The sequence below is a fragment of the Paramacrobiotus metropolitanus genome, unplaced genomic scaffold, assembly GCF_019649055.1.
Source record: "Paramacrobiotus metropolitanus isolate TYO unplaced genomic scaffold, Prichtersi_v1.0 Parri_scaffold0000097, whole genome shotgun sequence".
NCBI classification, from domain to species: domain Eukaryota; kingdom Metazoa; phylum Tardigrada; class Eutardigrada; order Parachela; family Macrobiotidae; genus Paramacrobiotus; species Paramacrobiotus metropolitanus.
The window spans coordinates 433,685-449,030 of record NW_026570317.1 but is presented as its reverse complement, the minus strand read 5'-3'; the positions used below and the strand labels follow the sequence as shown (position 1 = coordinate 449,030).

At 43.3% G+C, this 15,346-nt stretch overlaps 2 protein-coding genes across 2 annotated transcripts; one reads left to right on the top strand and one right to left on the bottom strand.

Moving 5' to 3' along the window:
* Nucleotides 1-9,061: 9,061 nt before the first annotated feature.
* On the top strand, nucleotides 9,062-10,675 carry LOC129596886 (uncharacterized). The gene is made up of 2 exons (XM_055494285.1): nucleotides 9,062-9,339; nucleotides 10,138-10,675. The coding sequence occupies exons 1-2, from the start codon at nucleotides 9,164-9,166 to the stop codon at nucleotides 10,460-10,462; spliced, it is 501 nt and encodes a 166-aa protein (XP_055350260.1). The 5' UTR covers nucleotides 9,062-9,163; the 3' UTR covers nucleotides 10,463-10,675.
* A 2,169-nt stretch (nucleotides 10,676-12,844) lies between these two features.
* Nucleotides 12,845-14,319, bottom strand: LOC129596901 (uncharacterized). Its single transcript, XM_055494303.1, has 6 exons — nucleotides 14,174-14,319; nucleotides 13,885-14,047; nucleotides 13,609-13,795; nucleotides 13,431-13,549; nucleotides 13,241-13,355; nucleotides 12,845-13,165 (listed from the first exon to the last, which is right to left on the bottom strand). The coding sequence occupies exons 2-6, from the start codon at nucleotides 13,948-13,950 to the stop codon at nucleotides 12,930-12,932; spliced, it is 723 nt and encodes a 240-aa protein (XP_055350278.1). The 5' UTR covers nucleotides 13,951-14,047; nucleotides 14,174-14,319; the 3' UTR covers nucleotides 12,845-12,929.
* Between the last annotated feature and the right edge of the window lie 1,027 nt (nucleotides 14,320-15,346).

The window sequence follows — 15,346 nt, the reverse complement described above, 5'->3', positions numbered from 1 at the left end:
GGTGTTCGGCAACAAGCCGTGGTTCGACGAGGAGACACAGCAGTGGTATGAACCGACACGAATGGTCGACATGGTGTGGAACGTCGTGCGCGCGAAGAACCCACAGGCCCGACATGTCGCCGGCCCGCCAGCAGACTATCCACCTTTTGGAGGATCAAAGGAACTGCTGCCACTCAGCCGCGAAGTACCAATAGTGGACCTGACCATAGCCGGCAAGGCAGCCACCGCGTTGATCGACACCGGAGCCAGCCTGTCGATTATCAACGTCAGCTTTGTTCGGGGCCTGGGTGTCGAGGTTATCCCACACGCCATGGACGTCACAGTAGCAGATAACCGGGTTGTCCGAACTGCCGGTATGGTCCCGCTCAACATCACACTCGGTGGCATGCACGGAGTAGTGCCATTCGTGCTCTTTGACAGCTTCGGCAGCGGCAAATATGATGCAGTGATTGGCTGCAACGTGCTCGCCATCCCAGGCGTAGTGGTCAACGTCGGTACCCGGACAATAGAGCAGGTAAGCTCACCAGCTAACAGTCCATACGGTCCAAACACAGGACAATGCCCTCCCAGGGACGCGGAAGGAAAGGTCGGCGTAGGAAAGCAGCCCCAGGCCAGTACCGTACTGGCAGGCGTCTTTGCCCAATTTGCCCCAACCGAGGCGAGCCGACAGCAGCAACTACTTGCAGCCACATCACCGGGAACGGAAATGGATTTGAGTCACTGGGAGTACAGTTGGCCAAAGGTCTCAGTAGACACTTTCGACATAGGTGACAAAAAGACGGCGCCATGGGTTAGCGAATGTAAGGAGCTGCTACGCCAGTACGAAGATCTCTTTCATACGGAAGGTCGAAGACTAGGTAACGCGAAGGTCCCTCCTTTTAAAATCGAACTTCGCCCAGGTACGAAACCTCGGTACCGGAACCAGTATCGCCGTGCACCAGCGGAAATGGCCGAGATAGAGCGACAGGTGCGAGAAATGTTGGCAAAGGGCGTGATTCGCGAGTCTAACAGTGAGTGGTGTTCCCCACCGATTCTCGTGTACAACAATGCCAAGGCCGACCCCAGACTGTGCAACGACGTTAGGGCAGTTAACGAGGTCACTGTCCCGGACCGCTACCCACTTCCCCGGGTAGATGACTGTCTCCAGGTACTCGCCCGCGCCAAATTCATCTCGACCCTGGACTTACAGTCGGGCTTCTGGCAAATCCCACTCGCGGAGGAAAGTAAACCGATTACAGCTTTTCAAGCGGGAAACGGTCTGTACGAGTTTGAAGTGGTTTGCTTCGGTCTCCGCAATGGCCCGGCATATTTCCAGCGCGTTATGTGTAAAGTCCTTGCGGGCCTGCTCTGGATCTATGTATTCGTTTACATAGATGACATCGTGATCGCAACGGAAACAATTGCTCTACATTGGGAAGTCGTCACAGCCGTTTTGGAACGCCTTCAAGCTGCCGGTCTCATCCTTAAGCCGTCGAAATGTCACTGGATAAAGTCCGAAGTGAAGGTTCTCGGATTTGTCGCTAATACTGAAGGAATCCTTCCCGACCCAGCCAAAGTGGAGGCCATCACGAAGTTCCCAGTGCCCACAAACCTTAAGGCATGCAGGTCGTTCTTGGGTTTATGCAGTTACTACAGGCGCTTTATTAAGGGATTTTCCATGATTTCTGGACCTTTGTCACGGCTGACCAAGAAAGACGAACCTTTTATTTGGGCCGAAGCACAGAAGTCGGCATTTGAAGCCCTCAAAAATGCGATGGTTTCGTCTCCTGTTCTCGTGCATTTCGACACTTCAAAGGACGTCGAAATGCACCCTGATGCCTCGGGCTATGCTTTGGGTTTGGTTTTGCTTCAACGGGATGATAATGACCAGGAGCGCGTGATTGCTTACGGTAGCCGACGACTGCTCCCAGCTGAAAGAAATTATTCGACGACAGAAAGGGAATGCCTCGCTATCGTTTGGGCTTGCGATAAATATCGCTACTACCTGATAGGTCGAAATGTCCGAGTCTATACGGACCATCATTCCTTGTGTTGGCTCGTATCACTACAAAGCCCGAGCAGCCGGCTCGTGCGTTGGGCCTTAAGGCTTCAGGAGTTTGTACTAGAAATCATGCACAAATCCGGAAAAACCCACTCGGACGCCGACTGTCTGTCCCGATATCCACCGGAAGAGCCACCGCAATGGCACGTCGCCGTCGCTGACGACATTGGATTGGCCAAATTGGATTTGAAACGGGAACAAAAAGGTGACGCTTTCTGCAAATCAGTCCGTGACCTTTTCGAGTATAACAAAAGCGTCCAAAAGGTTTACTCTGTCCGGGACGGCATACTGTACCGTCACTGGAAGTCACAAGGAATTCTGCACTGGCTGTTGGTTATACCCAAGCATCTTCGCTTCGAAGTTTTGGCGTTCGTGCATGACGACCCACTTGCCGGCCATCTCGGTTTCAGCAGGACGTATGAGAAGCTGCGCAATCGGGTTTACTTTCCGGAAATGCTCTCATTTGTTAAGCGATACGTGGAAAGTTGTGGACCCTGCCAGCAGCGGAATCGACCAACACAAAAGGTCCCGGGGCCACTGCAAAGCTTTTGTCCTGCCGGCCCGTTCGAAATCGTCGCCGTCGACGTACTCGGTCCGCTACCGCGTTCTAAACGTGGAAATAAATACATAGTCGTGTGCACCGACCTGTTTACCAAGTGGGTCACCGCTAAGGCACTCCCGGCGCAAAACGCAAAAACCATCGCTCGGTTCATGTTTTTTGATGTTTTCCTACGTTTTTCCCTGCCTCATAAGGTGCTGTCGGATCAGGGCACGCCTTTCGTCAACCAGTTGGTAAAAGAGTTGTACGATTTGCTAAACGTTAAACGGGTGACCACAAGCGGTTACCACCCGCAGTGCAACGGCACGGTGGAGCGGTATAACCAGACCTTGGCTCACATGTTAGCCAAGTACGTTGATGCCGAGCAGAAGTCTTGGGACGCAACCCTCCCTTATGTGACTTTTGCAACTAACACAGCAAGACACGAGTCTACCGGAATGTCCCCCTTTGAGATGGTTTTCGGACGCAAGCCGACACTGCCCTTGGACTTGGCATTACCCACCGACAAGCACCCGGCTTCAAACGACCTGCAAGAGCGGCTGAAGGACATACACACTGAGGCATTCGCGAAGATCGAGATGAAACAAAACTATGTTTACGCGCACGACGATCGTCCGGACATCGACTTTTTGCCCGGTCAAATGGTCCTGATATACAACCCGAGCGGAAAACCCGGCCGAGCCTCGAAGCTCCTGAGCCGTTGGTACGGACCGTACCGCATCCTTCGTAAAATATCCCAGGTTAATTACGAGGTGGAAACGCAGGGTCGCCGACGGAAGAAAAGATTCGTCTGCCATGTCTCCAAGATTAAAGTATTCCATGACCGGAATGACCTTTACATTGATAGTGAAGACGAGGACGGCGAAGGGTGGATCCCGGTTAATCCCAGGAAAGTGTTCCCTAGTGCACCGCCGGCAGACACGCAACCCCTTGGAGAAAGAGATGAATCACCGGCCGAGCCGACCCCGGCTACAGGCCCGAGCACACAGGCACCGCAGAACAAGTCGCCCGAACCAGAGGACCATGCGGTGTTGGAAGACGAACAGCTGTCGGTTGAAACAACGCCAGAAGGAAGCGAAGCCGACACCGACGATGAGCAAGCGGAAACTTCCGGTCGCCCACAGCGAAATCGAAGAGAGCCAGATCGCCTGATCAAGCACTACAACGTGTCGGCCCCAGCTTCCAGCATAAGCGGCTGGAAATATTGGCTTTTCGGCCTGCTTCTGGTTGCTTGTATGCCGTCTGTTATTGGAGTTCCCATTACGGCGTGCGACTGCACTGCACCAAAAACAGTGGGCGTAGTTGACTTTGGTCGCCTTTTCTCAAGTTGCTACGATCACCAGACAAGGACTCAGGCAATGGATGTTCGATACGTACTCTACGTCGAAAAAGGTAGCCAAAGAGCTTTTAAAGGGCATGCCTGCCGGATGTGGTCACAAGAAAAAGAAATTACCGAGGGAGTTCTGTTTAATACCGATACTATTTACCGAACGCGTCACCGACAGGTCTCTCCAACGGAATGTTGGACGTTAGTCCAAACACTCATGTGCAAAGGTCACCAGATGCAAAAGGAAGGAAACAGGTGGACATATGAAGCGGAGCCATCAGGATCAGGTTCGTGGAATTCGGTTTCAGTATACGAAATCACAAATTGCGAAGTAATGGACATTACTATGGAGCAGCGGTGTGACAGCTGCCCCATCTACACTGTCATGGGCGAAGTCTCCAAAAACCGAAGTACCGGCCATGTAACGCAAGGTCACCACACCTTTGTATGGTCTGACTTTGGCGTAGCCGATGTAGGTTGCCGAGTGAATAAGATGCCAGAACGTTCAGGCAAACTTTTCGTCGAAAAAGGTGTTGTTCGGATACGCGACCAAAACAAACAGGTTGACTTTCTTCTGGCCGAAAGTAGCAACTACACCACCTGTCCGAACGTACCACCGGGAGCGCACGCAGTGATAGGTGAAAAGCAGATGTATGTGCAAATTACTCAGCACTTACAAAAGAATGAGCCCAAAAGTCGCAACAAAAGGCTACGAGTTCGATCTCGACCACAGGAAACGGAAATAATGACAGAGGAGCAGTTCCTACCTCATCATCTCCAATGGATCATGGATACGTTTGAAACCCAAGAGAATGCCGCAGCGGACGCGGTTAACTCTTTAGAATGCAAGTTCTCGCAAATCCATGTACAGTCTATGTATGCCCTTTCCCGCACTTCCGGGATACTCGCAGCGAGAGCGGCTCATTACAACGACTGTCACAGCTTAGAGTCGTTCCATGAAACGGCAGTGTTACGTAAATGCCGCACAGTGAACGTCGACGTCATCGTAGATAACGACTCGCCATGTGGACCGCAACCACGTAGCGGAAACTATGGAATCGGACAAGACGGCTACCTGTTATTGCCGTACGCACCGTGTTTATGGCGGTCCAGCATAATCAACCTGATGGGCCAACCGTACACTGCCCGTGACAACGAATGGAACAAGTTAGAGTCGACAATACATGCGGAACACAAGTGGATTAACATACACTTTGACAGTCACATCGATAACTCAGCGCAATATCTTTCCTCAGCATTGGAAAAAGAACACTCCTACACATTCAACTTATTAGCACAACTGGGAAGCGCTATGGAGGAAAACGGACTGATAAGCGTAGAACAAATTGCTCAAGCTGCCACGCGCACAGCTGAGCTACCGGATTTTTTTAGCGGCTTTCGCCTGTTTCGGAATGCTGTTTACATTGGCGCAGGCGTGCTGACATTGATCGGCATCGGATTCGCAATATGGTTTTTTCGAGCAACAATCTTCTCGTTTGTCCAGTGTTGCCGTATGTGTAAAGCGAAGGATGCAACCCGCGAAACTCAGCCGTCTCCTTCTGCCCCTTTGCAACCGGAAACACAGCCTTCCACAGAAACGATCCCTTGTGACACTATAACAGTACCGCGTATTTATCCTGACACTGTTACTTTTACACAGGGATCGGAAAATGTCGTCATCGGATACGCGCAGTAGGAAGTGCTAATGGTTTGGAGGGCCAAACCCCTTAAGGAGGGAGATATGTTACGGACATACGGCATATAACCGGACGCAGTCATTGCCGGCAAGATAAACAGACGGCTTACGGCCGCACATATGGCCAGTGTCCATCATCAGCAGCAATTAACGTTTATATTTAGTAACGTGTATCGAGTAAACAGTGGTCTTGTGCCTTATGGATAATGTGCTGGTAATTATCGTGTTGTCTTATCAATCATAAGCATATGGGCTATTAAGGAAGATGTACGTACTGTCCGTTGTCCACTCTGTGTGTATGTGCGACTGCAAAACATGGCAATTATGAATGCGTGCACTTGACCTAGAATATTTAAACGCAGTGTGAGTGTGCATTGGGAATTGAATTGGTTTTAGTTTTCTCTTGGTCCGTTTCGGAGTTGTTCGGTACTTTTGAATTAAAGTTAAAATACCAACTTTAGCATTGCCGCTTAGCTGCTGCGTAAAGTCTGCAGCGATACGTAGTAGTGGAGCGATTAATGTATCAGTGCTTTGCCGGTTTCTTGCCAAACCCCTTCTACCGACTTCCACAAACAGGCGGATAGCTTCCGGTCAGTTTGGTCCTAGCGTTTTTAAACCCAAAGCGTTGAACAGGTAGTCCAGGGTTACTGTAGCCGCCCGCACAAGTTGCTCCATTGGCAGATCCGGCCGCTGCCTTCTCCCTGCACACACTGCGCTGAACAGCGAGCAATGTGAGGCCAAATATCCGTATACCTCACTCTGTGGGGCAACTTGTGCGGGCGGCTACAGTATATTATTCTGGCACTTAGTTGCCTTATCGTGTTCGGCCTTTGCCACCGCGCACACAATTACGTGTACCACAGTACATATAATATGTAGCGTCTTCCAGTTACACGTGCAACTATACATATACGCGTCTTACGAGAACTACGCGACGGCTGCGCCGGAATATTGCAGTGTGTCGTGAAGTAAAGAGAAAGACTTGTGCAGTAGTATTTCCTTTACCACTTCCCAGACCACGACACAATCGGGATAGAGCACTCTTGAGATCTCAAACTGGTAGGAAAGTAGAAGATAGTAGAAGTATCCTTGATGATGTGCAGAAGAAGAAGACTGGAACCCGGTATCCCTGCTAAAAACACTAGAAATATACAAGATACGAGTAATACTTACCTGACTCCTCGCTAGAGGCTAGCAGAAGCGGTAAAAGCAATATCCATCAACCTGGCGCTACAGGGCATGAAGATGATGAAGAGACCAAAAGGTCAAGGGATGCAAGCGAGAGCTAAAGGTCACGTATCTTACTGCGAGACTACCGAAGATATAATGCACGCCAGTAAAGTGAAGGAGAACCACAGACGTAGGCGAGAAAGGTCACCAAGAGGTCTGATAGCGATTCCTCACTGCGATAAGAGAAAGCCAGAGCAAAAGCTTGAAGTTAATCAGATCGAGTACAAGCCTCTACTTTTGTTGGGATTACAATTCTTGAAATTTTTGTGGGCGACCAGCGCCTTATATAGCCCTGGGCACTCGCAGGTGCGGCTCTTCGTACGCGTAGGTACGGATCTGAGAACAATAGAGATCTAAACGTAAGCCAATGAACTACGACTGCATGCACGTGGACTAATCTAATGAGAGCATCTAGAAGGCATTCACACACGTGGCCCAATAAGAACATGAGGTCACCTCGTACAGAAGAACAATAGGTTTAGCTACGTCAGTGACTCGCGGTCAAAGCGAAATGGCAATTCGCGGTCAAAGTTCTTTGCTGGAGATTTCTAAGAAGTCGAAACTGAGACTCGGGGTCATGACTCAAGAAGAAGCTGTAGTAAAGCCTAAGCCGTATCCTCAAGGGTAGAAGTAGTAGAAGTAGAATCGATGTGTACTAAGGGACGCCAGTACACGTCAAGTGTACCGCATGTGTATAAGCTGAGGATTTCGTCTTTATTTCTTTTCTCTTCAAGTTATATCAACAGAGTTATTATTAAGAAGACCATTTTCATTCTCATAATCACACCAGAGCTTGATCCCGTGCACTGGAAAATTTTTCTCTGTACGCATATACGATACAATTAATTAACAATACAACGGAAAATAGCCAAAACAAGAGATCTTAATAATATTCAGTAAACAGCACCAATCGTTGTTGTTAATAAAAAATCCTGATTATCAATTTCGGAGGCAATAAGAATTTTTATTGATAATGCTATTTTTAAAAATGAGTAATTGGAAAAAGCCTAAACGGATACGATTAGTGAAAAAATATAATTATAGTTTGGTAATTTCCTGCAACTTCACTATTTCAGCATGCTGTGCATGCTCGAAGTTGATATGCTGATATGCTTTTCAAATTAATCGCGCCCATCGGAAAACTTTCTAGTTTCTACATTATGGAAGCTCCAAGGAAGATAATGACGAACAATAAAAAACTTTGAGGAAATTTCCAAAGAATTTTGAAGCACCCAGATGAATTTTTTGCTTAATCCTGCAGAATTAACTATGCGTTCGCTCTCGAGGTAGATGGAAGATATTATTTTTAAAAAAAATTCGTACATATAAAAGACATTCACTTGCAAACTATTGATAACTACTGTAATTAGGCAAATAATTGATAACTGATCGACAACGGCACTTAATCGAATTAAAGAGTGAAAGGAAAAAACACCGCACCCATACAATTATATTATGGGTGTAGTGCTTTAAGTGTTTACTGCTTTGTTTTTGCTGGCAGCGTAAATTATGTAATGACGAAATAATTTGGCAATAGTCAGGTCTGTACTGCCACACGCACGTACCCGATACCATGCACCATCGAGTCAACCGGAAACATCGAACTTCTTGGCGATGTGGCCGGCAGACTTGTACAAAATTTGCACAAAAACGCTGGCATTAAAATTATTACGCTGGCATTAAAATTAACACATAATGTAATAGTTTTTAGTAAAAAACGTTCAGAACTGAGTAACGCCTGGTTTACCGTGTTTCGCATACTTTAATGTACAATAAGTAAGTAATGTTGTAAGTAATAACGTGCTAGTTATTTTTAAAAACGTGATTAGCGCCAAAATTAATTATGTCGGGCGAGCATAATTCACATACTGCGAGTAGGCGAGCCAAGAAATTAGAGCATTTATCTACTAAAACGTGCACGTGCACTTAATAAAGATGGCAGTAGCCTGGACGGTGTTTACCGGCTTGTGCGATGGCGACGCTATGTTATCGCAAAAACTTAAGCGTGCTTTCTGCGAATATTTCACCACAAAAATGTAGAGCGCACTTTTGGACAATTACTGCCTGAGTGAAAAATAACAGCGCAAAAGCGAAAACACAGTGTGCGATTATTTTGCGATCACTGAATCTGGTCAGGCGATAGAAGAATATCTGCGCATAACGATGCCCGCGGCTGTTGGTTATCTACCCAGTCGAAAACAAACTTCTTATATAAAAACACCATGAAACGACACATTTTTGGTCGAGTCAAACGCTTGTGGATTCTGCTCTCTTATATATTTTTTGGCTGATTTGGCGGAAATTATCTGGATGCTTGCCGTGACCTTTTGGGGGACCGCATCGGGAATTAAACGACAGCTGCAGCGTAATAAATATTTTGTAATGGCGATGGACCTGTTTAGTGGGTGTGTGGATTTGGCGGGCGGTGTTGTTCCGCCGGGACTCATTGAACGGTCGTCATCCTTTAGCGAATCGTCCAACAATACGTATGTATAATGAATTTTTAATGAGTTGGTGCAACAGAGGCTTTACTGTTAGAAATTCTTTGTTTATTACTCGTACTTTAAGCTCCGCATCTGCTTCTTCAAGTGTATAATAGTCGTTTCTTTTTTTACTGTCCGAAATTACAGCAATCAAACCTGTCAGATTACTTCACACTTTGCCAGCGGTTACAATTAACAGGAATTTTCTATTTAAGAACTCATTAAATTTTAGTTTTTGATTTTAAATCTTATTTTCAATTTCACATTACAATGTTTTATTCTTGCTTCGTGTTTTGTTCGGCAGTTTAATAATTATAAACACTGTAGAAAAAAACAAACTTAAAACGTTCAAAAGTACTTCGTGTTAATATTATTACACTGCGGTAATAAATTCACATATATATTGCAACAGTTTATCACAGTGTATTGTATTTACCACAGTGTAAATAATGTTGCCTATAAAAAATGTGAAATTATCCGTAATCGGTGAATTATCCGTGCGTGTGAGAATGTTACACATAATATCCTGTGGTACTTTGCAAGATTTGTAAGTTTTCCTTGCCCGTTTTGACAATTAATTCTGCTGTACTGCAACGTGGCATAATACGTCAGTTTTTTACATATTCTGCGTTACCCGGATAAGGAAATTTGTGAAAGTACCATCCTTTTAGGCTGTAACTTTTACATATAGATGCATGATAAGATAAGATGTTTTTATTAGGCATATTGCAATTACATATTTACTGAATACATTTGTACTGGAAATCATTATTACCAATGTTTCGTAATTGCATGTTGCAGTCAGGAAGTTCGTAAGGAGACAAAGAAATCGCTTAGTTCATTAAGCCGTTTGGCCCACCGCTCGTCCTGGTTTACCGGCACGCCTTCCAACCCGCCTCGAACTGAGCTTCGTGTTCCCTTTTTACCAACTGAAAATTTTGTTTCCCCGAAAGAAATGGAAGAGCACTATCAATACGCAACAGCAGGACCGTCCTCCGTGGGGCGATCCCTGTACAATATGGATGCTGAAGCTGAGTTCCACGAGAAACGGAATGACTGGACAGCTGGTGACCCGCGTGATACACCCTTGACGAATCGCCCCATGATCTTTCCGTTAATATTTTAGTATTTCTATGGATCAAACTTGCCCTTGAATACATCCTGTGATTAGTATTATACGTAGCACAATAAATTAATGATATGTAAATTAAAAGGTATTAAGCATAGAAAAAGAAGATTAAATACAATAATTATGTTATACTGCTGCAAAATTGCGAAATAAATGTGCACCATATAAATCTACAGACATTTAAAACTGTTGTATTAATACTTGCGTGTGCGTGCTCTGGGAGCTGCGTATCCGCCTGTATGTACTTACGGCGTTGTCGGTATTTGTTGAAAGAACAAAGAAATGTGTAATCCATTACTTTGCGCGTATATATGCGGCAAAATTTGCACGAACAACAATCTCTAATGACTCTGATATGGCGACCCATTATATCCGTCTACTTGCACATATACTGTAGATTGTCTTTTGACCTTTCTATTTACCGATATTAATTCTGAAGCTGTGCTACAGAATATCATGCATTTAATTTTTCCTTTTCGGTTGTGGTAGAACGAATGTGGAAAGTAAGGAAAGTAAGAAAGAAATTTGTGAGTCAAACGTGGAAGAAATTTCTGTGGTTAAAATTGGGCGAAGAAATTTTGTTACTGTTACAATTAATATTAATACTGGCATAATATGCTTTGGGAGTTCATCCGACTTTATTTCGAAACAGCTGTTTTCAAAACAGCTGTGTGGTGCAAGAATCGCATGGATACCAACTTTCTTAACATTGGTTTAATTATACGGTTTTAAAATTGGTCTCGTATTTCGAAACGAGAAAAAGCAAATTATGCATACGACATAAAACAGTTACGGTTCTACAAGGATAATAAATGGTACAAAGCGTTATGAAACAGCAAAAATCAAGCAAGCTTTTCGAAATAGCGATTACGTCTTTGGTTTAAGTGGTTACACAAATGCCAGTGCACTACGATATACCATGCTCATACAGCCCTAATTTAAAATAGCCACAAACGACAATCAGATGAATTTTGAGATGATCTCGCTCATAGCTGCACATCATGCACAAATATACGTGTACTGGCTGTATATAATAAGCGATTATCAGTTTTGGGATTACGTAACAATTTTAACTACTGGTAGTTTGCCGGCAATTATTGCCTTTGCACATATAGTGTCATGTGTACGGCACTCGACGTATGTTATCGTTAATCAGCTTCTGCAAGCACATTAGTAAATTACCGAGTGACACACCGTACTCGAAAACATCAAAAAATTATATTATATTAAAATCAAATACCTACTTTACATAAATATGCGACGCTGCTTGTGCAACAGCGATGTTTGCACAAACTCGACAATTTCCGATCGTGCACCGCACGAGGTAGATTATAAAGCTATATGCACGATGTGATAAGCAGCAAAACCAAAAAACATAGTAACAATATTTATCATGATGTTTCGTATATTTCTATAAAACATATCTGCAGACAGTGCGAAACCATTCGCACATCATCATCATTTACCTCCTACTTAATAAAATGGTAGATCAGCGGAATATCCATATTTTGTTGACCCAGTTGTATTAAGTACGTAAATGATCATGACGTGGAAAATTTTTCGATCGTATTCATACGGCGATACGCTGACATACGAATTTCGTCGATATCGATTCCATTTGAAACTGTTAGTGTTCCAGGGCGTCCCGAATTAAGATAAAGTATTTTGTAAAAATACTTCGTAAGAATACATCATTACTTTCCATTAATTATATTACATGTTTGTAGCAAGCTACTGAGTACTGGCTACCGATATTTTGAACGGCCACTCTGAATTAAAATCTGTTATTAAAATACATGCATTTACTGCCTGCAGACGCTGGCCGTTTTGATTCTTTTCATTATCTGGAATTTTTTTCGGCACCTTATAACACTCGGCTTACAGCTTTCTTAACAAACCATAATTATGACATTTTAAAAGCGGCACGACTGAATAAGTATCAACCGAACCAAGAGCTTGGTTTTCCTTCTGACCTGTGTGGGGCAGTTTTATTGGAAATGTCACTTGTTTCAATTGTGTCCTGTCAGAAAATGTCTACCATTTTGATTTAATATTATCTGCCAACCATCGGCCAAAAATATGGACGGCGGCCAGCGGATTCATTAAAAATGCATTTAGTTCTTGATTCCCAGTTATAATTTATGAAATTATTAATAAGTATACTAGACGTAAGTACTTACGTCTATCATTGCTTTACTATTGTTTCTTATTATGGTATTATTTGTAAGCACGAGTTTGTTATATATATATACAAGTAAGCCCTCCGGCTTCGCCTTCGGCTTCCTTGTGATCTTGGATCACATTTTGACACAATTTTTTAAATTGTCATTCGCTGTAAGATTTTAGTTAACTTTATTCAAATTCGGAGTGTTTACGATTTATGGAAAAAAATAAGGAGAAAACTAATTTACCGTACAAAGCATTTATGTACATTAATTTTGCCGTACAAAATAAGTAGAAAACTTTATCGTTTCTTTGTTGTTTTTGGATAGCGCGGTTTGCGTTTTTTAGTTTGCTTGGAGTTTTCTTTCGTCGGTGTTTTCTTTTCGGTCGAGCTGGTCGAAGATGTGCGAGAAGGGAATTTGTCTTTGCTGGTAGTTGGTTGTATTTCTTCAGGAGAAGGATGGTCGAGGAAGTTGTAATCGTCAATGTAATTCGCAGCGATTAAGTTGCTGACGAGGGCACGTGCGGGCTCTGATCCTGCGCCAGATGCCAAAAAAACCGGGAGTAAGGGAGTTATCAAATGTTTGATTTTTATTAAGTTTACTGCCTTACCGGTATCGATCCAAATAATTGTTTCTTGATTTTTGCACCTCAGTTTGCGGCTTTCAATTGAAAGGTTTTGGAAAATGCAAATTTTTTTTTCATAATATGTATTGAAAAGTTCCGCCTAAGTGAATGAAGAGGATTATTAGTAAGCAGAATTTAAAGTTGTTAATAAATTGATGGAAGAATTTTTGTGTACCATTGGAAGCTCCACTTCAATTTGTATTGGGGCGGAAATGCTGTGATCCAATACCGAAAGAACAGTAACTCCTTGCTGTTCTTTTGCTGAGATAACCGAATCGATAAATGCCATGAAACCTAATGGGATATTATAAAAGCTCTTTGAAAATTTCTAGGCAAATAAAATTGTTTAATACCGTGACTTTTTGTTAGAGCGGGGCGTTTTAAGTAGGTTTCCAGCTCTGCAAGAGGCGTTAGTAGCGGTTGTCCGTTCACTTTGGCGATTGTCGAGTTGTTGTTGAATTTAATTTGGAGCTGCGATGTCGCCCAGCGCTGGTATTGTTTTTGATTGGGTCGGATGGATACGTTGCGGAATTGAAGTAACTAAAAATATTGACAATAATATACAATTTAATAATAAGTGGTATTGTATAATTAGTGTTACAATATAAATGAAAGGCAGAAACGCATACGTCGCCAGGGTGGTACTTTGCAATATGAAGCTGGGTGATGGCATTGTCGAATACTGCACCATTCATAGTGCCTGTCCGGTCACCGAGTACAATGTAAACTATTTGCTTTCCATTTGAAGCGGTGTAGGGCTTCTTAATTGATATAAGGATCAGTTGGATCGCACTAAAATTATATGATACGTATAATTTTCCTATTAAAAGTGCTTAGATAAACCTGTTTTGTACAGAAAAGATTAATTTCATCTGAACTTTGAAAGGTTATTAATGCATACTCCTTCAGGGTGTGTACCTGTAATCTCCAGATGTTGCAGATTGAATAGTAGTAAAGTCATTTGGGCTGATCGTATCGGTTAGAGGTAAAGGATTGATCTCATACACAAAGTCATCTGGTAACGGAATTAAGGCACACTGAGACTGAGCTGGGTGGTATACGGAGCGCTATCATTTAGTTTACGTTGCAATAACTGTAACGTTTATGTACATCACTTGTACACGTTGTACGTGGACTTAAATTCAGCGAAGATTTCTTGGAGTCTTGAAAGCTTTAGTTATTCCAGAGCATTAATTTAAAGCTTTAGGTAGTACACCGTAACAGTTTGTTGCTTAGATACCAATAAATAAAAAACAGTCCTATTTTACTACTCGTACAAATACTCGTATCAATTTTTAACCGGTACTTGCACACTTGAATTACTCGTAAATCATAATGTTGATTAACCGATTTTATTATTCTTATTTTTGCAAGAGGAGCTCCTTATACACAACATTTCTTACCATAAACTTGTTAGGACCAATGACCATATCAGGTGAAACTAAAATCAATAGATCTGCAGACTTTTGAACTCGGCTCAAAGCGACATAAAGCTGACCATGTGCAAATGGTTCTACTCTAAGATCTAATGCACATTTAAGCATTGTCGAACCTTGTGCTCTGTTGACAGTTTTCGCATAAGAAACTCGTAAAGGAAATTGCTTGCGAATGAAAGTTAATTTTTTTCTTTTGATATTCATTCTGAAGGATATTCTGGGAATTTGAAATATCCTATTGGTAGACAATAGTTTAACGGTTACTCTGTATCTGGCAACTTCTTCTATCCTAACGGACGCGTTGTTGAGCAAGCCGTCTTCAGGGGAAAGATTTCGCGTGACGTAACATTCGCCACCGATTTTCAGTTTCAAAATGTGCGGGGGGAAATTTGGCAAATTGAAATTATGGCAGAACGTTTCATCCAGATCTAAAAAGCAGCAGTTTTTTGAAAAAAAATGTTATTGTAGTACTGCAAGCACGGAGATACTGTAAGTTTTGTAAGTACGTGGACTACGTGTTTAACGTCGGCACTGTATTCTTTACATTCGCATGATGAATTTCGCGTTAGGTAAGTATTATGAGTATTTCTATGATAGCATACAGTATCAAGCAAGTACAGTACTATAGAAAGAAAGTATTAAGTAGGTACTACTA